The sequence below is a fragment of the Rhamphochromis sp. 'chilingali' genome (genome assembly GCF_963969265.1).
Source record: "Rhamphochromis sp. 'chilingali' genome assembly, chromosome: 22".
NCBI classification, from domain to species: Eukaryota; Metazoa; Chordata; class Actinopteri; order Cichliformes; family Cichlidae; genus Rhamphochromis; species Rhamphochromis sp. 'chilingali'.
The window spans coordinates 9799370-9822961 of NC_137950.1; the positions used below are offsets into that span (position 1 = coordinate 9799370).

Sequence of the window (23592 nt, forward strand, 5' to 3'; positions counted from 1 at the left end):
GTCTTGATATTGGTTATTATTTACATGAGATATTTTAGCTTGTAAGAACCATCTAACAATACTGATTCTGACAATCAGTAACTTGTCTTCAGATAAAAAGTTCCATTGTCATAGAAAAATGTTTTTATTGTATACAAATGATTAGAAATTCAGAAGTTTAGAAAGTAGTATTTAGGACAATGCTGCATTCACGTGTTGTTTCCAAAGGATTAAGATAGGAATGTGTTCCAAAGATTTCGAGAGACATAACTCCTTCAGATATTTTATGGGGATATTTGTTTAAAGCCTTAACGTCCGATGATGTAATTGGGAACACTTAAACGCAACATTAATACTAACTATTGTTTGGTCACGTTCATTTAACTGGTCAAAATAGAAATTTCCGCTTGCACCTGAAGAGTCAGAAATTCCCGCCGGTGACAAAAGGCCAGTTTTGTCATGAACACAAAAAAGCTATCTTTTAAACTTTAGACACTATATTTGTTTTTCATCCATGAGCGTACTGTAGTTGGCGTCCGATAGCTAATAATCATACGATAATCTGACAGTCTTGTTTTGTAGTTTAACCTGTTTTTCTTTGTTTGTTTGTTTGCCTTGAAAGAGCGGTGTATGGTTAGCAAAGAGTTAGCTTGATTTTAGACTGGCTAAATATCTTAGCTGAGTAATCAAAATACCTTTCATCTTTAATTCTGACCTCATTCTGCATTAAAATGAAAGTTGCAGAGGATCAAGTTGTTGAAGATGATTCTAGTTTCCAGGATGATGAGGTAAGATTTGAGTATTATTTTATTCAGTGCGTGTTAATACTATAGTGTCCCTCTTTAAAGAGGAAAAAAATATGTTAAATGAAGATTTGCCTTAAGATAAAAAAAAAAACAATGTTTAAATAACTTAAAGTTTAAGCTATATTATATTTTGGTTACAAATATTGTATAAAGATAATACAGAAGAGTAGATTAAAACATTATGAAAAGCTATAATCTGCAGGCTTTTTAATGTTATATTTACTCTTGATCAGTTAGCTCATATAGATTTTTCCTCTGAACCTCACAGGAGTCTTTCTTCCAAGACATTGATCTCCTGCAGAAACATGGGATAGTGAGTAAACAGCTGAGCTCAAAATCACTCATCTAACAAAAAGCAATTTGAGTGTGTGAGCATCAATCTGACCCTCCTGCCGTGTGATCACAGAACATGGCAGACATCAAAAAGCTGAAGTCAGTGGGCATCTGCACTGTTAAGGGGATCCAGATGACTACCCGCAAAGCTCTGTGTAACATCAAGGGCCTGTCAGAAGCAAAAGTGGAAAAAATCAAGGAAGCTGCTGGAAAATTGCTGGTAAGACACTGCGTTTTGAATCCTTAAATATCTGCTCTGTCCTGTTTATGTCTGTAGTGGGATCAAAACGTGACTGAAAAGACGATTTGTGTTATAGTTGATTCTCTTTATGTTGTAGAATGTCGGTTTCCAGACGGCTTTTGAATACAGCGCAAGGAGGAAGCAGGTGTTCCACGTCACAACTGGGAGCCAAGAGTTTGAGTTAAGTTTTCCTCATATTGGGCCTCATTCACAAACAGTGGACAAAACCTTGTGTACCCTATTTTCATTTTACACGCAAGTCCAGCATTCATCAGTAGTTTCTCACCTGAATTCGTCCATACCTTAATTAAGAACTCCCTCAAACTATCTTTATGCATAAATTCTCGCCACTTGGATGAAGGCTAGAAGGTCACAAAAAATGTAAACAAACGTCTTTGTTTTTGGTATTAGTCCAAAAAGTCAGAGACAGAAAATTTGCTCATATTTATCATCCCTTTCTCAAGTCAGGAACCTTGAAATTATTTTGGAGAATGATCTTAGATTTGATAATCATATTCAGAAAATATTAAAACTTAAGATTGGTGAGAAATTGATCCATGCTTTTAGGTTAGCAAACAAGCAGGTTGAATTATTGTAACGCTCAATTTGCAGGAGTCTCCAGGTTATCAGTAGGACGAATCAGTTCTTATAGATGTGAAAATGTGACCCCACTATTGAAGTCACTTCATTGGCTTTCAGTGCTAGTTCATAAGCCTCTCTGTTGCTTGACCCCTCCAATGTGTCTTTGACTTACTAATTGTTTATAACCCGGTCAAACCTCTCACTGTGCTGAGGTTGCTTTGGTTACTGTGGTCCTGTTCTTTGGAACAAGCTGCCTGCTGACCAGAGGTCATATGCATCTGTGCCGACATTAAAAAAAACCCCTCAAAATGTTTTTGTTACATTAATTAGCGGTGCATGTGTGTTCTTTGTAAAGTTTAATTGAGCTTTTGTTGTAATTGAGCTTTTATTTTGTTTTCACTGCCTTAAAACCTACATAGGTTTTTATGTTTTTGTCTCCCGTGTTCATCAGACTGAGTTTAAGTATAATCAGTTGTGCTATTTAAACAAAAAAGTCATTGACATTGTTGAGCTGACAGATCAGACACTCCTCAGATCCTCACTCTTCTTCCTTTTGTGTGGTCTGTGTTCAGAGCACACATTCAGACTGCACATTTTCTTCCGTTAGGTTGTTCTGTTTGTTTTGTATAATTTTTTATGTCGAAACTTTTCCTTTTCTTACCCTAGAAGACTTCTTGTCTCAGGGGAGATAAAGTTCATCACTTTGTTTATTTGTTTAACCCGAAACCTCCCTTTTGTTATTAACCATTGTCCCTTCTCAGCTGACTCTTTTTAAAAGCTGTGCACTTTCTGGCTTCCTCCTCAGGCACTGTTTCAGTTCCTTCAGTCATAAATTATCCAGTTTTGTTTGTTTGTTTTTTTCAACTTCCCCGCAGTTCACGCAGATAACAGGTAGCGAGCGGTCGTCTACTGGCTCAGAATGCTTGTAGTTCAATAAAATACACACAGTTGTGAATCTCAGGGTTATTTTTCACTGAACTTTGTGCATGCAGTAATCACACTAGACTTTCTTCTTTGCTTCATAGCTTTAGCATATTAATAGATAAATTGGCAGTAACATGGAGGATATAGGAGGTTTTTGAGATTTATCAACAGCAGCGTTAGTATTGTGAACTGTGTCTCTGCAGTAAATTGCTGGGTGGAGGTGTAGAGAGTATGGCGATCACAGAGGCCTTTGGAGGTGAGCAGACGCCCCCCTGTAATGCGTTCCTCTCTGATGTTTTCTCATCTAAATTCATGAATACATTTCAAATTCATGAATTTACTCTCAGTATGTCTTCTTCTAGAGTTTCGCACAGGAAAAACCCAGCTGTCTCACACGCTCTGTGGTGAGTAAAGAATCTTTTTTGTTGGTTTTTAGCTTCCTGATACAGAGTAGTTTAAAACGCGTTCTTTGTCATTCAGTCACTGCTCAGTTGCCGGGCGAGGATGGATACTCGGGCGGAAAAGTAATCTTCATTGACACGGAGAACACCTTGTATCCTTGGAATGAGCACGGCACAAATATATACCAGCTGAAACGCTGCCATGTAACGCTGATGGTAATCTGCCTCCTATTTTCCTTGACTTGTACTTGTCTGATTTGAGTCGCCCGGACAGACTGAGAGACATCGCTGACAGGTTTAACGTGGACCATGATGCCGTGCTGGACAACGTGCTTTACGCCCGAGCCTACACTAGTACGAACATGCATTACAGTTGATTTAGACTGACTTTTTTAGAGCATTTTATAAAGAACTGAAAACTCTGCAGGTGAACACCAGATGGAGCTGTTGGACTTTGTAGCAGCCAAATTTCATGAAGAAGGAGGCGTGTTCAAGCTGTTGGTAAGCAAGAGAACTTTTCTTCTGATATTGGTTTTAGTCATCAACTCTGTAAATCTAATCAAGGTGGAGAACAACACCTAGAAACCGGGTTTCCCTGTTTCTCTGGCCTTTCACTCTGCTTGTGTGCTCGTCGTTGGTAGATTATCGACTCCATCATGGCTCTGTTCAGAGTGGACTTCTCTGGCAGAGGGGAGCTCGCTGAGCGGCAGCAGAAACTGGCCCAGATGCTTTCAAGGCTGCAGAAAATCTCTGAAGGTCTGAATCAGGATTCTCGGTTTTTGTGTGTAAATATTTATGCCATTAACACCTTATCTTTTACACGAACTGTTGGAAACAGAAGTTGCTGGTGGTTGACTGGAAATAGCACCCTGATCATTTTCCTCATATAGTAACCTTTATGTATAAGGAATGTCGGATAAACAATCATCAACATGGAGACAGAATGTTTTTAAAGCTTTGAGATGAGTGTTTCCACTGACTGTGAACTGACTGTGAAACAGTGCGCTAATTGGGCCAATGACTTGTGATTTGTAACTCCTTAGCCACAAAAAATCTTCCATTTTGACAGATGAGAACCAGAAGTTTTTTTGCACCTACAACTCTCACCATCTGGTGACCTTATATAGACTGTAGGTTTAAAGCACTTCCACTTTGGCTTCGTTTTTCCAACCTGGAAGCTAGGTCCTAGAGGTGGGAGTCACCAGGCACCCCATGATGCACGCTTAACAACTCATGAGCTGCTTAAGAGAATATTACATTGATCTTTCACTTTTGAGCTCAGCAGCTTTCTTGGTCTATAAGAATGTAACTAGAATACAACCAGCTGAGTCTGTGTTCATTGACAATGCCTCATTCAGACTGATTGCAGTCTGTTTGCATTCATGAGACAGCAACTATTTACAAACCTTCAACTATCTCTGTGGGTGATTGCGATTCTTAAACCGATGCTTGCGTTCAAACTTCACTGACTCTGATCTATGTTTTCGTCAGAGTACAACGTAGCTGTGTTTATTACCAACCAAATGACAGCTGATCCTGGAGCCGGAATGACGTAAGATAGCGCAGATTCCCTCATGCTTACAAATAAGAGGTTTTCTGATAAAAACGCCGTGTGAAACACTGCTGAGATGTTCTTAAGTTTCTCACCCATTTCAGGTTTCAAGCTGATCCCAAGAAGCCAATTGGTGGGCACATCCTGGCCCACGCTTCCACCACACGCATCAGCTTGAGGAAGGGGCGTGGGGAGATGAGAATCGCCAAGATATTTGACAGGTATTTAGCAGTTCAAGGGCAATTTTCATAGTGATCAGTTTAATTATTAATGACTTGGATCAAGTATAAGACATGATATGACACTGTAGTGACAAAGATGTGAACGTGAGCAAAGCGTGAAAAGTCTTAGATAAATGTTCTACACTCATCTGTCTCTTCGTGTTTGCTTCCAGTCCTGATATGCCTGAGAATGAGGCAACCTTTGCCATCTCTGCTGGAGGAGTTACTGATGCCAAAGATTGAAGTATAATTGAAGTATAATAAAAGGAAAAGATGAGACTTGCATGTTAACACTGTTCCTTGCTAACCCGTCAACTTGTTAGTTATATTATTTATTTATTTATTAATAGCTTCATTAACCTTGTGTAATTTGTTAAAGATTAAAGTCTGACATATAGTATTGTACTATTTGGTGGTGGTGTTGTTTCTGTTTGAGAGATTGTTATGAAATTAATAAAGAATAAAAATCCCTTTTCTGATGTTTCATACTTGGGTTTCATTGGGGGGGGGGGGGGGGGGGGGGGGCTGCAAGACTGACTGTAGACTTAGCGGGTTTGCAGGTGTCCGGTGCTGCCCTCTGGCGGTGTGCGAGGGACGTGCAGCTGCCGTGCACCACTTCTCGTCAGCTACGGGATCCATATGCTTGTCAAGGCAAGGCTTAACAAAGCAATGGGAACTTCACCGAGCGTGCTGCTAAGAGTCTAAAACACACCAGCAACTAAACCCGTATAAACGGAACCACAAAAATCATTCGCCTTGCCCGGTGGTGGGAAGCCTGTCAACTCTGGAAAAAGCAGCGATGGACACGAGAGACACAGCCCCGGATTCGTGGGAGCTGGAAGAGGATGCCGAGGCCCCTGCTGCCGCGGCGGGACTCCCAACCGCCTTCGCCGCCCTTAACGTCAACGCCAAGCCGTTTGTCCCCAACGTTAACGCCCCGGTGTTTGTACCAAGCTTCCTTCAAGCCAGCGCTGTGGAAATGCCGGCTTCAGATGGTAGGTTAAATTCCAGACAGCTGGCTGGAAGTTAGCTTAACTTGCTAGCTTGCTTGCTAGTCCAGCTAAGTTAGCCTTCCTGTGTGTAACTCGCTGTGCTGAACAGCACAGCATACCCTCTAACTCATCAACAAGTCGGCACAAGTGCGGCTGTGGTGCAATAGCTGATTCATGACGTAGTAGTAACGAATATGTGAGCCGCGGGCAATCTTTTCTAATGAGTAGTTACGAAAGTATTTTTTGTTTTCTTATCTTTAAGGTACCCCTGATCCAGCTGCCAGTATGGAGGTGTCAGAAACAGTCGGTACGCATCCACAGTGTACTCCAGTGCACTGCATGTTCACTTGGTTAAGTTATAGCTCTAGCTCAGGCTTCAGGGGGTAGATACAGGCTCAGGTGTGCAAGATTTAACATCCACGTTATAAGTATCACACCAGACCTCATGCAGTTTTTAAAGCTTGGATGCTCACTACTTGTAAGTAGTTACTGAGCCATATTTGGTTTTCTGTCATTGGTAGAAACCCACGTGCATGGGCCTAGGTAGAATGTGGTGCAACCTCACTCGCTCCTGCCCAAAATAGATCTCCTACTGGCACATGCCGTGATTCGTATGTGTCAAGAGCTGCCCGTCCAAGGCCCCGGCCTGCTCTGTGTCAGTGCACTGTGTTTGGTTACACCAGGAACATATTAACTTTGTTCTGGTGAGGCTTTATTTCCCTCATATTTGGCCTTTTGCCCGGATGTCATACACCTCTGCTTGAGTTATGGGGAACTCATTTTTGCTTTTCAAAGAGTGGCTGAGGCAGGGACACAAAACCAGATGACCGTGTAGTGTACATAAGGACAGATAAGTGAGCGAGCTCTGCAGTCACCTCCCTTAGTCCCATTGCCTGCAGACACATTCATGGAGATGGTTGCTGCAACATTTGTTCCTTCAGATGTCCCCGAACATGTCTCAAAATATAAGTACAGCTTGACGAGACAGCCTACAAAGTCAGCTGATTATAAATGAAGGGCGTGGAGAAGAAAATAGACATTGTACTCAACTGCTGGGCCGCATAATTTCATAGTGACGGAAACTGGAGGCTTATTTGTGTGTTGCCAAGGGAAGATGCTTCTTCTTCTGCAAGGCACAGCACATTTTCAGCGTCCTCTTGCTCCTGATTTATTTATTTTTGACGCGCTTGCGTTGCAGAACATTGCATTGATTTTGTCTTTATAAAGTGGGCAGACCACGGATATGTAGCAATAGGGTGCTTTTTAGGTTATTTAGAAAGTCCTGCAGCACATATTACAAAGCATGCTGAATTAAAGCAATAGACTATGCAGGAGATGTAGATAAATGGAGGTGAGGCCTGTCTTTGAAGTTGTTTGATTGAAATCTTTGTGCAAATGTGCTTGAAAAGATTTAAGTTTGCTAAAAGATCTGGCAAGATGTACATCAGCTTGACTGAAGCCCAGGATCTGCAATAAGTCAGTTGTCACTTTTGATTTTATTCCTATCATACAGCGTCTTTAAAGTTCCTCCCAGCAAATGAAAAGCAGCCCCCAAGTTGTCGGTGCGATGCCGGTTATTACAGCGGAGTTAGATAACTAGAAATGTGCAAAATGTGTGCTTCCAGCTCCAGTGGAGAATGGAAGCACAGAGGCAGACATGCCCACAGAGGAAGAGACGTGGGAGCAGAAGGAGGAGCCCGGGGGAGACGAAGGAGGTGGCGGACAGGAGGATCTGGGGTCTGGGGAGACCTGCGCGGAGGAGGGAGGCGCAGCAGGGAAAGAGGACGAGGAGATGATGGAGGAGGAAGAGGAGGAGATGCCCCTGCCCAAAGTGGCTCCGGCGCCACCAGACGCTCCTAAGAAAGAACACGTTAACGTGGTCTTCATTGGTCATGTTGGTGCGTTGCATTCGGTTGTGTTTCATCTAAGGCTGTTTATGCAAAGTTATGTTCACTAAAAAATTGGTTGTACTTGCCAGATGCCGGGAAATCGACGATCGGAGGACAGATCATGTGAGTGATCCATTTATTTTTAAATGTTTTGTGTTGTTTTTGATTCGTTTCTTTATGGAGTTGTTTTTAGCTCAACTAGCGATACAGGAGAATAAAAACACAGAGTTGAATCATCTGTTACAACAGCCGAAGCCTGTGGCTGTCTCGGACGTGCGCTGGGCTGCACGTTTTGTTAACGTTTCCTCCCTTTGTGCCCTCATTGAAAGGTACTTAACTGGAATGGTGGACAAACGAACCCTGGAGAAATATGAAAGAGAAGCGAAAGAAAAAAACAGGGAGACATGGTGAGGGGCGTCGTGTTTTGACGGCATTTACCTTCTTTGTGCCGTACGCACCTTTTTGTAAAACATAAATGAATGCACGAGCGCGGTTGTTGCAGGTACCTGTCGTGGGCTCTGGATACAAATCAGGAGGAGAGAGACAAAGGGAAGACGGTCGAGGTTGGAAGAGCTTACTTCGAGACGGAGAAAAAACACTTCACCATCCTCGATGCCCCCGGACACAAGAGCTTTGTCCCCAACATGATCGGTGGGGCGTCACAAGCTGACCTAGCAGTCCTGGTGAGACAGATCTTTATCCCTGAACCTCAGAAACATATCACCCGGTTCTTTCACGGGTTGATTTAATATAAAAGGCGCTCTCTAAATATTTCTCTCTTGCCTTATTGGTTTTTGCCAGGTGATTTCGGCAAGAAAGGGCGAGTTTGAGACGGGATTCGAAAAGGGTGGGCAGACGCGGGAGCATGCCATGCTGGCTAAAACGGCAGGAGTTAAACATCTCATTGTCCTCATCAACAAGATGGATGACCCCACTGTCAACTGGAGCCTAGAAAGGTGATTTAAAATGGATAATTTGGGAATTTTAATGTTTATTTCGGACTTTATTTAAAAAAGAAAAACATGCAGTATCTCCAGGAAAGTGTTAGTATTAATTTTGGCATTTAAAGCATCACCAGTTGTGGTTAAGTGACTGATTTTATTTGTTTTATTTGTTCATTAATGATTCCAGTGTGATATTTATGTCAAACACAATGTTAAGAAATATTTTAATAATTTTTTTGTTTTCTTCTCGCAGGTATGAGGAGTGTAAGGAGAAGCTGGTGCCATTTCTAAAGAAGGTGGGCTTCAACCCTAAGAAGGACATCCACTTTATGCCTTGCTCTGGACTCACAGGTGCCAACCTCAAGGACCCTGTATCCGAATGCCCCTGGTACACGTAAGTCAGCTCTCTGAACGGCCCCTGAAGTCATCAGGCGTTGAACGCGTGAGCTCTTTCTGAGTATGTCACGCTTATTTATATTTCAGCGAATTCAAATATAGTTCTTGCAGTCTGTATTTCCTGCTCTATGACGAGTACAAAATGATGAGTGCCCGGCTCGGCCTATTATTTGCGTGCGAGAGTTTATTTAAAATGCACGCTAAGTGCTTTGCAGGAAGACAAATCAAAGAGAAAGACAACAAAGGGATAGATTACACAGATATGCAGATTAGTAGCTGACACAAAGCCTGTGAATAAATGTTATGTTTGGAGTGATAAAAGGGGAAGAAAGAAAGAATGAATATTTAAACACGTGGCTTTTTAAGAAAAAATAAAGTTAAGGGTACTACCGTAATTGTCGGGCTATAAGCCGCTACTTTTTACACAAGCTTTGAACCCTGCGGCTTTTAGTCAGGTGCGGCTTTTCTATGGATTGTCCCTGATTTTTGTCATATCGTAAGACGATTTGTTTTGTTTGTTCCGCTGTTGTACGGCACTACGTTGCCTGGCGGAAGGGCATGTGATCAGACACACAGTATCGGGGTTCAAGAGTGGTGTGTTGGTCACGTGTCCATCCGCCAGACAACATAGTGCCGTACAAGTAGCTCGAAAAACAAACTTCAAAGTAGCGCTACACGTTCAGCGGGAGTCGTGGATGGTGTGCGGCAAGCAAGTTATGCTCAACTCCACCGGTGGAATCTGACAGCGTGGAAAAGTGTGAAAACATCCATCCATCCACCTGAGCCTAAAAGGTAGTCTGAATCTATTTTTCTGGTGTGCTGTAGGTTATTGTTATGTACTACATTTGTTACTCGTTTTTGAAGCACAGCACATGTTTCGTACTTGTAATTACCGCTACTTGTACATATACCTAAAAAGTTGTGCAAATATGTACCCATAACTTGTTTTTCAAAATATTAATAAAAGAGATGTGTCTCCAAACAGCCATCTCTTTCCTGACAATTCGCTTTGTGCATATTCTCTTACATATGATAAGTCAACATTGAAACACCTGCGGCTTTTAGTCAGGTGCGGCTAATGTATGTACAAAACAGGATTTTCCCCTGATTTTAGCTTGTGCGGCTAATATTCAGGTGCGCTTTGTAGTCCGGGAAATACGGTAATTTAAATATGTGAGTGAATTAAAAAAATGAATAAATGAGCTGTCGAGTGAGGAGGATTCTTTGATTCTTTGTAATTATGGTGCTGACCATATGAATGATTATGATGAGCAACAACTAGAGGGGCACTAGGTGTTCTGTCAACACTTCAGGTTATATTATTATATTACTGTGTAGAGTAGAGAGTTTTCATTATACCCCTCTGGATGTAAAGACACATGGTGACGTCCTGCACTGTCAACAAGCAGACAGGCTGCCCTTGAAAGCCTTCACAGCGCGAGAACACAAGACAAACAGAACACAGTTAGGTCATTGTGCTCTGAACGGCATCACCAGGCTTGAACCTTTATAAGATAAAGTGAGACCTCACCAGAGAGAAGGGTCAGTACCAAAAAAACCACAACACTGTGTCAACCTTACTGACTTTAAGCACATAAATATACTAATTAGTCCCCGTCATCCAACTGGTCACTGCCTTAATCATCTCTTACAGTATAATAATCTATAAATAACAATAATAACAGTGATTCTGAAGTACACAGTGATCATAATGGCCATGTTAAAGCTTAGCTGGGGTGATAGGATAGTTGCTTTGCTGCATAAGTTGATAATTATGTGTGAAGAAAGAATCAATATGTAGTGTTCAGCTCACACTCCTTCAGCCTCTGGTGACTTTGGGAGAATCAGAGGATCAAAATTCTGAGGCCAAAAAGACAATTTGTTTGAATTAAAGGAGGTGATCTATTATGCTGAGTTCAAACTCCACAGTTCTCTGTTGTAATCTGTCAAAGTAGTTTAAAATCAGACTTGTGTATTTTACCCTAGGCCTTGAGGCAGCCACTTAGTTAATGAACTCTTTGAAGCACGCTGCGTTAGCGCTTCATAACCTCTCCATTTAAATTTCTTCTCCATTTGGCCCTCTACAGAGGTTGGGCACTGCAGCATAAACAACATTATTACAAAAGTGTGCAGTGAATCTGGGATGTTGTTGCCTTTGAAATGGTTGCTTCAAAGACAGGGACCAGGTTTGCAACCACCTGTGTTCAGCTGCCATCTTTAAAGAGACTGGCGCTTCAAGACGGCGATAAAACGTCTGCTATCAGTTTGCCATTGAATGGGCGGTCAAGTTGGCAATTGGATGCAATGTGTTTTTGATAACGTGGCAGTTAACTGCGATAAATTGGGGAACATTTCAAATGTGTTGCTTTCTACATGCACACTTCATAATATGCAAATCGGAAAAAAGTGGAAAAAAAGGTCTGAAGCCGGAGCATTAAAGTCACATTTATATGCTAGCTTTGGCTGTGTTTGACTATCTGTAATTGTAACAGTATGCATAAATGATGGGTAATAATGAAAAGATGGAGGTAAGGCTTGTTTACACATGCTGATTTAAATATTTCCAGCATTTATAATGAAGGAAGCCGGTGTGTGCGGTGTTTCTTTGACTTTTTGCTTTACAGAACTCATAAGTCATAGAGAAATAAGACTGCACAGATTTGTTCTGTTTTCTGTAGTGTTGTTTGTTTTTTTTGTGCATTGATTTGTGTGAAGCAAATGCTGACTACAATAAAAACCTTTACTGTTTACTTTTGTTTTGCTTATTTCTTTTTCTAACAGGGGTTTGCCATTTATTGCCCACCTGGACAGTTTGCCAAACTTCACCAGATCAAGCGACGGGCCTGTCAGACTACCTATCGTAGACAAATACAAGGTGAGCAACTGGAAGCTTTTGATCCTCATTTCCTGTAAGAAGAAAACCAAAACCATTGGCAGCTTGTGTTCTGCACAGCTCCGCTCTCAGAGGATGAGTGGGTGTAAAATTTCTTTTGGTTCGTGCTCACTTTGCCAAAATCCTTTTTCGCTCTCTTGTCAGTTTGTCATTTTGCTTCCTCTTGAGTTTTTTTCCCAGAACACACAGACAGTCACACAATGAGCCACACACACACACACTGTGGCCTCCGCACAGCCATTCCTCTTTGAGATAATTGAGCTCCTTGGCGCTCAGCTTGGTTTAGATGTTGGAAGCAGTTCATCACACACTGTAAGCGTTGTTGGAATTGAATTATTTTGAAACAAAAATTGACCATCGGCTCTTCTTCCTTTCTTCATATGTCATCATCTGTCTTTATCCTGTTGTCTTTCTCTCCCAGCGATTGCATAAGAGCCTTATGTAGCAGTTATATGACTAAGTAGCCTCAATTGATGTTCTCCTGAAGTAATGGGATTATGGTTCAGTCAACTGGATGCTGCATACTAATGGTCACCGAGACTGCCAGGACTTTGATACAGCAACCTTTCAGCTGTGGAGAAAACACTGTGCATTATTTTGGTGGTGTCTGAAAGCTCACAGTCATGATCATTATTTCATTTTTTTACTGCCAAAAGAAAAGTATCATATCTTATACAGCAAGCTGCTTCTTCCAAGAGTCCATGTTTTTCTAAGGCTTGCATTAGAACTATGTGCTTATTGAAAGTATGAGGAAATGCAGTATTTAAGACTAAAGTAAATGGGATATGGACTGGCACTTACACATTTATATAGCACTTTTGTTTGTACCTAAGGGTTTGTTTAACATTCCTGCACTCACACATGTGTCGGGGGTAACTCTGGCCCAGTATCTTTCCCCAACCATAGTCTGACATGCAGACTTGAGTCGCTGGAGAAACAGTCCTCTGACCTTCCACTCTACCTCCTGAGCCACACCCACCACAGTCAGAATGGATTTACTGACTGTTTAAAGTGAACTTATATATTTGAACTGTATATTTTTATTTTTGGACTCTACTAGAGTAGCTTTGCATGATTCAAAGTTCAAGATAATCCTTATTATAATCTTGTTCTGAGCTATGGTGCATTCCTTCAGTTCACCCACCTTCCCTTTAAGCCAACCTTCCTGTGATTGGCTGCTCCTCGTAAACAGGAGATTTGGACAGAAGGGGGGCGGAGCTTCTGTGCTCACAGGGATTATTTGCAAACAGCAAAGAAACTTTGACCATATTTGATATGACATTCCACCAGTGTAAAATTATCTATATGGCAGATGTTATTTGGACACATGGGTGTATTAGCGGTTAGCAAAGTATAGTGCATTTACTTGAATATTGCCTCTAACTGTGGGTTTCCTTGTTTGTAGGATATGGGTACTGTTATCCTTGGAAAGCTGGAATCTGGATCCATTAGTAAAGCCCAGCAGCTGGTCATGATGCCAAACAGGGTGAGTCCTCTTCTTGATTGAAAGAGGATCCTGTAACCACAAATACTCAGTTTCATTTTCATTGCCAGTCATATATATTTCTGCATCAATGCAGAAATAGTCTTTCCTCACTTCACGTGTAGCTGTATGCATGTGTGTGTTGCAGCACACGGTGGAGGTTTTGAGCCTGCTGAGTGACGATGTGGAGACGGACGACGCAAGTCCTGGGGAGAACCTGAAGTTGCGGCTGAAGGGCATAGAGGAGGAAGAGATCCTTCCTGGTTTTATCCTCTGCAGCCCCGACAACCTCTGCCACTCTGGGCGCACCTTTGATGCGCAGGTAAAGACTGGATAATTACTGCATGCTGGCTTCTAACTCCTGACTTTGACAGTCGTTAACTGTGGGGAGAAGTTGGGGGGATGAAAGGGGGTGAGGTAACCACAGGTGATGCCATTTATTTAATTTAATGCCAGCAAATAAACTCCTCACCACAGGCTCCTGTAATGAATCCGCTCCCGTGTCTCTGCTGTGTCTCATATTAAAAACAAAACTAAATGCATCCTTTTGCAGGTTGGCTATGTTAGAAAGCAGTCGCCACTCTGGTTGATGATCATGTGTTCACAGCAGGTCTACACAGACCAGCAGAAGTAATTATCAAAGATGAGGCATTTCTCCATAAGAGCTTTGGAGACACATTTTTCAAGCCTGTGTTAATTGCAGAGTTGTCTGATGGAGCTTGCTTTGGACAAGTTGAGCAGACACAGGCTTATAAAGTAAGACTTTTGCCAGACAAATAGTTACTTATGTGTTGATAATCTGTACTTTTCTTTGTGAAATGCTTACCTTCAGGTCTGAAAATAAGCTTAGGCAAGACATCCATTTAAACATCGTAGTATACACACCGCTTTATATTAAGGGGTCACAAGGTTCAAAGGATCTTTTCTGGTATTATAAGAGAATATGTGACGCAGCATGCAAAAACCCACCTGTAGTCCAAAACGTTCATTTTTTTACCAAATGTTTCCTAAAATTTCAAAGCTTCAAGAGATTGTTAACATGCAAAAAATGATTTTCCCATTTAGTAGTCTCTAGTGAAACTCGGGTCTCACTTTTAGTTGTTGATTATCTGCATTTTTGATCTGGAAAAGATCAAAGATGCATTTCATCCGGGCTTGGGACCCCCCCGTGGCTCGGTTGAAGTTAAGATAACAAACACTGGGAATACTGCGAAGCCTGCTTGTTGTTGATTGTGTCATTCCTTGGCTGTTTTCATGCACAGCTGGGATTCTCGGGCAGAATCTTTTGTCAGCTTTTCCTGTACTGTATGTATTGAAACATCTCCAAACACACATGGAAAATACAGCATATAAGGCAAAAAAAAAAGAGTCAGAAGAAGGCAAATTTTCTTATAATTTCTTAAAGTAATCTTCAGGAATAGTTCTCTAGGCTTCTTGAAGGACATCAACGCTGCTCTTTGGATGTTGACTGCCTTTTTTTCAGTTTTTTACTCTTTATTTTTCTTATATTCAAGAAATTAAAACAAATGATGTGCTTTTGTAACAGGCTACTAACAGCAAAGTATCTAAAGACACAATCTGGTTTTCAAGTCCTCTGAAATGTTCTTTTGGGTTTTTTTTAGATCGTCATCATCGAGCACAAATCCATCATTTGTCCTGGTTACAATGCAGTCCTTCACATCCACACCTGCATCGAAGAAGTGCAAATTACAGTAAGTTACTGTTGGGCTTACATATTAGTTATTTGGTTATTTCATTCTTTAATTATTTGATTACTCGTGCTAAACTTGTGCAATTCTCACCACAGGCCTTAATCTGTCTGGTGGACAAGAAGACGGGAGAGAAAAGCAAAACACGACCACGCTTTGTGAAGCAGGACCAGGTTTGTATCGCCAGGCTCCGGGCAGCAGGAGTCATCTGCTTAGAGACCTTCAAAGACTTCCCTCAGATGGGGCGATTCACACTGAGAGACGAAGGTAAGGACACCGTGCAGGCTTGAAGTTAGCTGGATTTGTTTTCAGGCATCTTTGAATCGCCCTTTTGTCCCTCAATTCTCTTGATACTATTAGGCAAAACAATCGCCATTGGCAAAGTGCTGAAGCTGGTGCCAGAAAAGGACTAAATGCAACAATGGCAGCATGCATGGAGTTCTTCCACTCGTTCCCAGAGGAGAAATGCTGCTAGAGCCGACCCAAACAGCTACTCTCTCTTTACACACAACTATGCTGAAGAGACGAACAACGACAAAAAAGGAGGGAAGAATAAAATCATGTCAAATGAAGAAAACATGACTGAATCAGTTTTTATGATGAACCATATGAAATGAGAGACCAAGTCCAGTGTGTCAGCTTTCTCATATTGAGAGCTCAGCTATGCCACTAATGTAGCTACATGCCCCGCCCCTTTCTGTACTCCCAGGCCTGACCGTACGGTCTGCTGGCCGCGCCATTTGTTTTTTGAATGGAGATGGATGCAGTGTTGTTGAGTTTGGGGAAGGAAAAAAAACAACAAAAACAAATAAAGTCCAGAATGATTTCATATCCTGCAAAAAGAGCAGAGTTAGTCTATAATTATCATTTGCTAAGTGCTTCTCCCATCTCAAGAGCAGGATTTAGAGTCCAGAGAGGACATTTTTATTTGATTTTAAGGATTGCTGTGCCAGAGTCTTTAGTTTGGTCTCTCTCCACATGAGATGGTTTAATTGGACTGAGCTCACATACTACTCTGATGAACCAAGGATAAACACACTCACACGGACAGACCCACACAGCTGTTACATAATCGAAATGGAAAATAAAAGATCAAGCTGTAACTGAAAGGTGTATTTGTCTGATTTGTACCACAGGTTTACAGCAGGGATGTATTGTCAGGTTAAACGACTGCACTCATACACCACATTTCTTTTAGATTTGTTCCTTATTTAACCAAATAACAAATGTCTAACAGTAAAAGACCCATGACCTTACAAATCTGTTTGATGCACTTTTAATTTAGGTTTTTAATATGTAAATGTTCTATGCAGAGTGTTTGAGGGTAGATTAAGGAAGTCTGAAGTGGCAGAGATGCAGGACAGGTGTGAGGGCAGGGAGGTGGACGGGTTCAAGGTGAGAAAAAGATATCAGGGTGGAGAAGAGTGAAGTAATGGTAGCAGCAACAGAAAGGGAAAGTTTATCAGGTGGTAGTGAGATCTGAGGTATATTACGAAGCCAGATTAATGTCTTAACGAGCTATGTTGAGCTTAACGTCAGAGTTTTGCAAGTGAGGAAAGTGACTTTTTAAAAAAAACCTGGCTAAATCACGTGATTAACGATTTGCTCTGCACTAATCTCTTATTTGCCACAGTGCTGCATTTTACTGTTATATTTTATGCTTTTATTTATATTATAATTTTCCTTACAGTTTTTGAATCACCATTTTATCGTTAGCGTCATCATCTGTTATGGCTCTGATTGGAGTTGGTGGCGCTTCGTTTCAGCCGGAAGAAGAGTCATGTGACGAGTCACAGATCCGGAAGCAGAAAGACCGATGTGCAAAAAAGGGATTTCCGGTATTTGCTGGCCTGAGCTGTGAAATACTTGTTGAACATATTTCCCGTGAATGATATCAGTTCCATTTTAAGCCAGAGAGAAAAAATTTTTTTGGCAAAGCTACTTTTATATATCCTTTATTTTTGGATGTAAAATTCACACTGACATTAAAACTTTATTTTTCAAGATAGATAAGGCCAATAGGGCAGCAGATATTTTAGAAGCATTTCACAGACTAGGATTTTCATTAGGATAGACAGGATTAGTCCATCCTGAGCTGTCTCCATAGGTGAGATGTTTGTTTTTTGTTTTGTTTTTTACAGGAACTTTATTGAACAAACAATGAGTATAAAACATATAAACAGATGAAATATACAAAAGAATAGAACATGAATACAAATAACCAGGGGTAAAAATAATAATGATTATATAAATACACCCCAAAATCCACATATATGTATTGTTTTGAGAGCCTTTTTGTTGGTGGAATCCGATATTGATTTTATGTACACATATATTTTACGTCATAGCATGACGCTCAACGCATGCGCCCTGGTGTTTTTTGGGGGGTCCACGTGTGAAGAATGGCAGAGAAAGCTTTACTGGACCGATCGCAGGTAAAAGTTTGATTGATTTGTGATTTCAGATTTGTTTGAATTAGTCGTTTTTAGAATGTTTGGGTTACGCTGCTTGTTAATAAAGTTTGTTACCACGTATCTAATGAGCCAGCTGGTTCCAACTAGCTTCTTCAACATGCTAACACGTTTGGCGTTAGCAAATGCTAACTTTTAGCTCAGGTATTAAGCTGCCTCATTTGTATTGTGGTGTCTTAACTTAATGTGTCTGACAGGTAAAGAAGGCCGTCCAGGCCCTGCAGGCCTTCCTAAAAAACAAAGCTAGTGGTGAAGCCCCGTTTCTGGATGAGACTCAGCATATCAGCCTGCTCTTCACCCTGTGGAAGATACCCAAAGAAGCGCAGACCATACGCATGTGAGCAGCCCAGGCGACTGAATTTTAGTTCCTCCGTCGCAGCAATTGTTTTCCAAATTTAAAGTAATTCGTTGATAATGGCATTCCCCCAGAGTCATTGTGTTTCTTTTGTTTTCTTTTTGTTATCCGCAGTCCCTTGCCCCATGGCCAGCGGTCAGACACAGAAGAGATTTGCCTCTTCACCAGAGATGAGCCCAACATGACCTCAGAGCAGACCCAGAGGTTTTATAAGAAGCTTCTGCAGGAGAGAGGTGTCAAAGGCATATCAGAGGTACGCTGTTCTAAACTGATGTTGGTCCAGGTTCAGCATTGCAAGCAACCAATCATATTGGTGTGAGGTCATAGTAGCATATGGAAAAGCCATCACACCACTCACCTAACACAATAACCATAACTATAGTCCCACAACCCTAATCCTAACCATGATCATGTTCCCACCCTCATTGAAATCTGGCAAAGAGGAGTCAAGTCCACTTAAGCTGCTCAGAGTAGGTATAAAGGAAGAAGGGCTTAACTGCCACCTTTTTGGGAATTTTTCCTAAGTAGACATGGGCAAGGTTTTTTGTTTTTTTTGCTATCCTGAGTGTACATTTTTCTGCTTTAAACCGTCTTGTCAGTGGTAAGAAACATTCAGGGATGTGTTTGCCTGTGGCAGATCATACCGTATAAGGTCCTGAAGACGGAGTACAAACCATACGAAGCCAAGCGCCGCCTGCTGGGAAACTTTGACCTGTTCATTTCTGATGACCGCATCCGCCGACTGCTGCCATCGCACCTCGGGAAACATTTCTACAAAAGTAAAAAGTGAGAGCGCTTTTCAGTTTGTCCTGTTTAGTGTGTGTGTTAGAAAAATAAGTACTACGGTTTGACTGTAAACTATACTATATATACAAGGTTTTTTACTTCATGGGTTTATGCCAGGTCATGACATCACCCCCAAACGCAGCAGCAGACTGGCAAACCGCGGCCTCACCCCCAAACACTGTGGCAGATTGCAGTATAACCCCCAAACGCCACGGCAGACCTTGGCAATTTGCGGCATCACTGTCAAACGCAGTGGCAGGTCGTGGCAAGTTACGGCATCACTCCCAAACACTGTGGCAGATTGCAGCATCCCTCTCAAATGCAGTGGCAAGTCCCAGTCTCACCCCTGAACGCGACATCACTCCCAAACGCCGCGGCAGGTCGTAGCCAGTCGCACCATTGCACCCAAACACCGCAGCAAGTCGTGGTAAGCTGCAGCATCACTCCCAAACGCCGCGGCAGGTCGTAGCAAGTCGCGGCATCGCACCCAAACATTCTGGCAGACTGGCCAGTCGTGGCATCGTACCCAAACGCCACGGCCGGCCATGGCAAGTCGTGGGCTCACCTCCACTCTTTGCTGTGCCATCCTGGCATGCAGTCGAGTCTTGGAGCAACAAACACCTATTGGGGAGGAAAAAGACAGTGGAAGATGGGAGATAAACTTGCGTCTGTGCGAACACTGTAACATTAAACTCTAATTCCAAATCAGCCAACAGACAGAAACGCCCTCCATATGTCTTTTCTCATTTCGAGATGATAGACCAGTGTAAAAGTGCCCCAATACAAACAGATTGACCAATCATGTTACTTGCCTCTCTTTTCGCGTCGGCTTCCTCAGAAACTCACTGCAGGTGATTCTCCGAGCCCTTGGCAATGCAGCTGCTCGTGCTTCTGTATGAGGATGAATGCAAGAAATTGGATTTGAAAATATAGCATTGAGCCACAGAAGCCACTAAGAAGCGTGGAGGGAGAACATGCCAAAGCAATACAAACTATCACATTAAAAAAAATTCAGCAGCAGAGGAGAAAAGAGCAAACCCAGGTATCCAAAGAAGATAAGAGCTTAATGTCATTTGAAACATTATTGAAAGCAAAGCCCCTTATTCCCACAATTTTTCACCCCCACTTGTGTTCTCTGAACGTTTCTCTGTTTTGGATACTTTGCTGCAAATGACTTTAAGGTGTCGTGTAGCTGCGACGGTTCTATTCTTACCCTTTTGCTTTCTTTTCCAGAGAGCCGCTGTGCGTGAACCTGCAGAGCAAGCATCTGGCCAGAGACATCGAGAGAGTCATCCAGGGGACCAGCCTGAAGGTTACCAACAAGGGCTGCTGCTGGTGAGATTTATTCACGTGTCCCTGGTTTCAGCTTTTTGTGCAGAAATTCCCCTTTATTAAAAACTCTTCGGTAGCAGATGATCTTAACTGCACCTCAGTACAACCTTGTCGATTCTCTGTAATCGATACGGGTCAGACTGGTGCTATAGAAACTCAAAGTAAATCCAGATGGACCTCCTCTTTCTGTGGAGCCTGTCTCTACAACTTTGATACACAATGTTTAGCATCTTACTCGGTTAAAAAATAAGAAAGTCACATTGGTGCTTCATATACTGCTGCTGTGATCTGTGTGTTTGGTAACACTGTGTTTTCGTGCACTCTGCCTGTGTTGCAGTATGGCACGTGTTGCCCACTCGGGCATGACTGCAGACGAGGTGACGGAAAACATCGAGGCTGCCGTGCAAACAGTGGTCACCAAACTGCGCATGGTGAGAACTTTTTGTTTTACATTTGGTTGTTAGATTTTAGACTTATCACACCCCGACTGAGCTGATCTATGCCAGCTCTCAATAATATTCCTGATATTGAGATGGTAATTGTTATTCTCTCACTGATAGGAAAAGTAGCTGTGTAGAAATGTGCAAATCACAGTAGTTTGAAGCCGCAGTAGTTTTAGAAGGCTTTGTAGTTGCATCAAAGTGATGGCAACATAAATCCCCAGTAAGGCTCTGCCTCTTTAGCGTGGGAGGGAAGTCCCCACAACTGGTTCCAGCACCAGTCTACTGGTGAGAAAAACAAAAATCCAGCGTCTCGGTGCAGAAATGAAGAGTTTTGAGTCGTACGTGTCATAATAGCATGTAGATAACAGCTGATTTGTTTCATTGGCTTCAGCAGTTTTTATTTTGCCTGTGATTAAACGTGATGGATGATGCGTTCAGTGGGATCGGGTCTTTCGTGCAGTCAGTTGTTAATTGATTGTTTCGTGTATGGAAGAAAACGCACCTCTCGGTATCAAACGGCACAATTTTTGTGCAGCAAAATGGGCACTGATCAGCGTTAGGGTTGGGCAATGTGAGGAAAATCTAATATTCCGATTATTTTGTGGCTATGTTGCAATACGCGATAAAATATCACAATATGTCCTGAGCCTCAGTGTCCCCAGCACCGGGGACAAAGGGAGTGAGCTGCAGTTTAAGCCTAAGTGAAGTCAGCGTGTGTGGATCCACAGAAACATCCGAATCTCAGCTAAAAGCTCAAATAAACCATTTCAACAACCATCGAACAGCGAAAACGGCAAACTATTAAAAACGCAGTTACGCAATGTCGTGAAATGTGCCTAAACACAAACAAGGAAGCTACAAACTCACTTGACTTTACGTAACCAAGCAAACGGCACGTGTAGAGATCTCACAGATTCAGACCAAAATAACTTTATGTTTGATAAAAAATAACATGGAATTAAACTTACCGTGCTGTTTTTCTCTCGCCGATCGCAGTCGTCGGTCGGGTCACAGCTGGTTTAAAGTTTTCTTTGGTGTGCGGGGAGACGTTCACACGTGGAGTTTAAAACATTTTTCATTTTGCAGTGGATCACTTTTCAGCTGGTGGAATAACTTTGTGGTTCTTCGACCTTTTCCGGCAATAGTTTAACGGCATGATTTGCAAATTACCGCATTTTGTTTAACGTCCTCCTCGTGAAATCCAAGTCTGAATCGCCTGCCGTCGCCATATTTCTCCTTTCTGATGGTGTATAAATGCGCATGCTCAGTGCAGTGTGCCAGGTAGAAAACTTTCCGGTTGGGAGGGGGGATTAATGATGCATTCGCAGCTTGTGGGAGAAAAAAAACTCAGTGAATTATGTGCAGACAGCTTAATATTTCCATGGCAACCTATACTCGATGGTTACGATAAAGCTATTTTAACCATGGTACGTGGACAAACTTACGATACATCGAGTATATCGTCCAACACTATTTAGAGTTTGCAATTTCAGTTTGGAATTCAAAAAGTTGCACAGCGTTCTTTTATGTATCGATGCAAGTTTTTCTTGCCGTGTCTGATTTGATCGCTGTTTTACAGAAAGGACCAGTGATTAAACTCATCCACATTAAGAGTCAAACGTCGGTGGCTCTGCCTGTCTACACCTCAGACTTGGGCCATCTCTCTGTCCTGGAGTCTAAACAAGCTCAGACGCCTAAAGACAAGGTGAGTACAAGTTAGCACTCAAAATATATTATTATTTTTTTTGTATAAGCTGCATTTGTTGAAACATTCGGAAAAGTAACAAGTTTGTGTGCATTTCAGGAATCTGCATCCACAAAGAAAAATAAGACGGAGGACAAAGAGCAAGCAGATACTACTGCAGAGGGCAAGAGGAAGGTGAAGAAAAATAAAGCAGCAGCTGAAGAGGAGGAAGAAATCCCACAGCTGGTTCCCATAGAAACCCCTGTCAAAAAGCCTAAACTGGAGGTCAGTACTTTTCACAGCTGTTTGAGTTGAAGGGAACCTCAGCAGATGATTCAGGTTTTGTTTTTCTTTGGCATCGTTAACGTTTCCTCTGTTTTTTGTAGAAGGCGTCCAAAAAGAAGAAGCTGGAGAAAGCCCCCAAACCCGCAGCGCTGAAGAAAGGAACAAAAGCTCAGAGCAAACTGATCAAGAAGACCGACTCCAAAGTAAAAAGAAAAGTACCTAAAGTGAAATGATCGTTAACGTGGACATTGAATTTTTTTTTTTTTTCTCTGTTCTTCTTTTTCCCTCTAGTTTTGTTGTATTCTGTGAATGTAATGTCACTGTTTGATGACAGAGACAAAACTACTCATGTGTTTGATTCAAGCCCATCTTGTGCTGAGTCATCATACAGTGTCAGTGCCTTGGACTCGACCTAATCAAGCAGCTAACGTGTGAAAGATTCTCTCCCAGTTTTCATATACAGTGTTGGGGTTACGTGCTGTTGTAATAAAACATGAACGCTGAAATATTTTGTCATTAAATGTGTTTGAAACTGGAGGAGTTGCAGCAGAGGCTGGAGCCTATCCCAGCTACAATAGGGCGGAGGCGGGGTACGTCCTGGACCAGTCACCGCCTGATGCAGGGCTAAAGTGTGGTGCATTAGTTTTCATGTGTACTGTTGTCAATGCACCTAATGGTTTTTATGCAATTTATTGCAAAAAAAATGTGCAATTCTTTTACGTTTTGTGGGTGAAAACATTACACAAGCTCAAATACAATACACATGGTATTACAGGGTTAAGGGCTGTAGTTGGTTAATATGATTACTTGTTGCCACTGACAAATGGAAATGCATTCAAATTATATTTATATGATTAATATGGGATTATAAAATTCAGCTTCAATTGGAGA

The 23592-nt window shown here is 41.9% G+C and overlaps 3 protein-coding genes across 5 annotated transcripts; all 3 read left to right on the top strand.

The window, feature by feature from the left end:
- The first annotated feature begins 161 nt into the window (after positions 1-161).
- dmc1 (DNA meiotic recombinase 1) lies at positions 162-5504 on the top strand. The gene is made up of 13 exons (XM_080872997.1): positions 162-767; positions 1054-1098; positions 1192-1338; positions 1457-1539; positions 3069-3121; positions 3228-3269; positions 3346-3418; positions 3529-3620; positions 3694-3767; positions 3908-4022; positions 4758-4818; positions 4923-5039; positions 5213-5504. The coding sequence occupies exons 1-13, from the start codon at positions 711-713 to the stop codon at positions 5280-5282; spliced, it is 1029 nt and encodes a 342-aa protein (XP_080729123.1). The 5' UTR covers positions 162-710; the 3' UTR covers positions 5283-5504.
- Positions 5505-5624: 120 nt separating this feature from the next.
- Positions 5625-16448, top strand: gspt1 (G1 to S phase transition 1). Of its 2 annotated transcripts, XM_080873905.1 has the most exons (14): positions 5625-6034; positions 6294-6338; positions 7657-7929; positions 8010-8043; positions 8250-8327; positions 8423-8603; positions 8722-8876; positions 9118-9258; positions 12042-12135; positions 13559-13639; positions 13785-13958; positions 15259-15348; positions 15444-15612; positions 15706-16448. In XM_080873905.1, exons 1-14 carry the CDS (start codon positions 5839-5841, stop codon positions 15756-15758), a joined length of 1764 nt encoding a protein of 587 aa, XP_080730031.1. In that variant the 5' UTR covers positions 5625-5838; the 3' UTR covers positions 15759-16448. The 2 variants fall into 2 exon arrangements, with proteins under 2 accessions (XP_080730031.1, XP_080730032.1); XM_080873906.1 differs by lacking the exon at positions 6294-6338.
- Positions 16449-16751: 303 nt separating this feature from the next.
- On the top strand, positions 16752-23210 carry rsl1d1 (ribosomal L1 domain containing 1). 2 transcript variants are annotated; one of them, XM_080873908.1, is made up of 10 exons: positions 16752-17183; positions 17694-17780; positions 18014-18153; positions 18286-18424; positions 18809-18957; positions 20191-20292; positions 20627-20720; positions 22312-22437; positions 22537-22701; positions 22806-23210. In XM_080873908.1, exons 2-10 carry the CDS (start codon positions 17748-17750, stop codon positions 22932-22934), a joined length of 1077 nt encoding a protein of 358 aa, XP_080730034.1. In that variant the 5' UTR covers positions 16752-17183; positions 17694-17747; the 3' UTR covers positions 22935-23210. The 2 variants fall into 2 exon arrangements, with proteins under 2 accessions (XP_080730034.1, XP_080730033.1); XM_080873907.1 differs by having other exon boundaries at positions 17165-17183; positions 22803-23210.
- Positions 23211-23592: the final 382 nt, after the last annotated feature.

Excerpts from the sequence above, each read along its gene's own strand:
- dmc1 (XM_080872997.1), top strand. The coding sequence starts at position 711 with ATGAAAGTTGCAGAGGATCAAGTTGTTGAAGATGATTCTAGTTTCCAG. Across the intron at positions 1,339-1,456 it reads AAGCTGCTGGAAAATTGCTG|AATGTCGGTTTCCAGACGGC; the intron begins GTAAGACACTGC and ends TTTATGTTGTAG. Across the intron at positions 3,768-3,907 it reads GAGGCGTGTTCAAGCTGTTG|ATTATCGACTCCATCATGGC; the intron begins GTAAGCAAGAGA and ends CGTCGTTGGTAG.
- rsl1d1 (XM_080873907.1), top strand. The coding sequence starts at position 17,748 with ATGGCAGAGAAAGCTTTACTGGACCGATCGCAG. Across the intron at positions 17,781-18,013 it reads CTTTACTGGACCGATCGCAG|GTAAAGAAGGCCGTCCAGGC; the intron begins GTAAAAGTTTGA and ends TGTGTCTGACAG. Across the intron at positions 22,702-22,802 it reads TCAAAAAGCCTAAACTGGAG|AAGGCGTCCAAAAAGAAGAA; the intron begins GTCAGTACTTTT and ends TGTTTTTTGTAG.
- gspt1 (XM_080873905.1), top strand. The coding sequence starts at position 5,839 with ATGGACACGAGAGACACAGCCCCGGATTCGTGGGAGCTGGAAGAGGAT. Across the intron at positions 9,259-12,041 it reads TCCGAATGCCCCTGGTACAC|GGGTTTGCCATTTATTGCCC; the intron begins GTAAGTCAGCTC and ends TTTTTCTAACAG. Across the intron at positions 12,136-13,558 it reads CTATCGTAGACAAATACAAG|GATATGGGTACTGTTATCCT; the intron begins GTGAGCAACTGG and ends CCTTGTTTGTAG.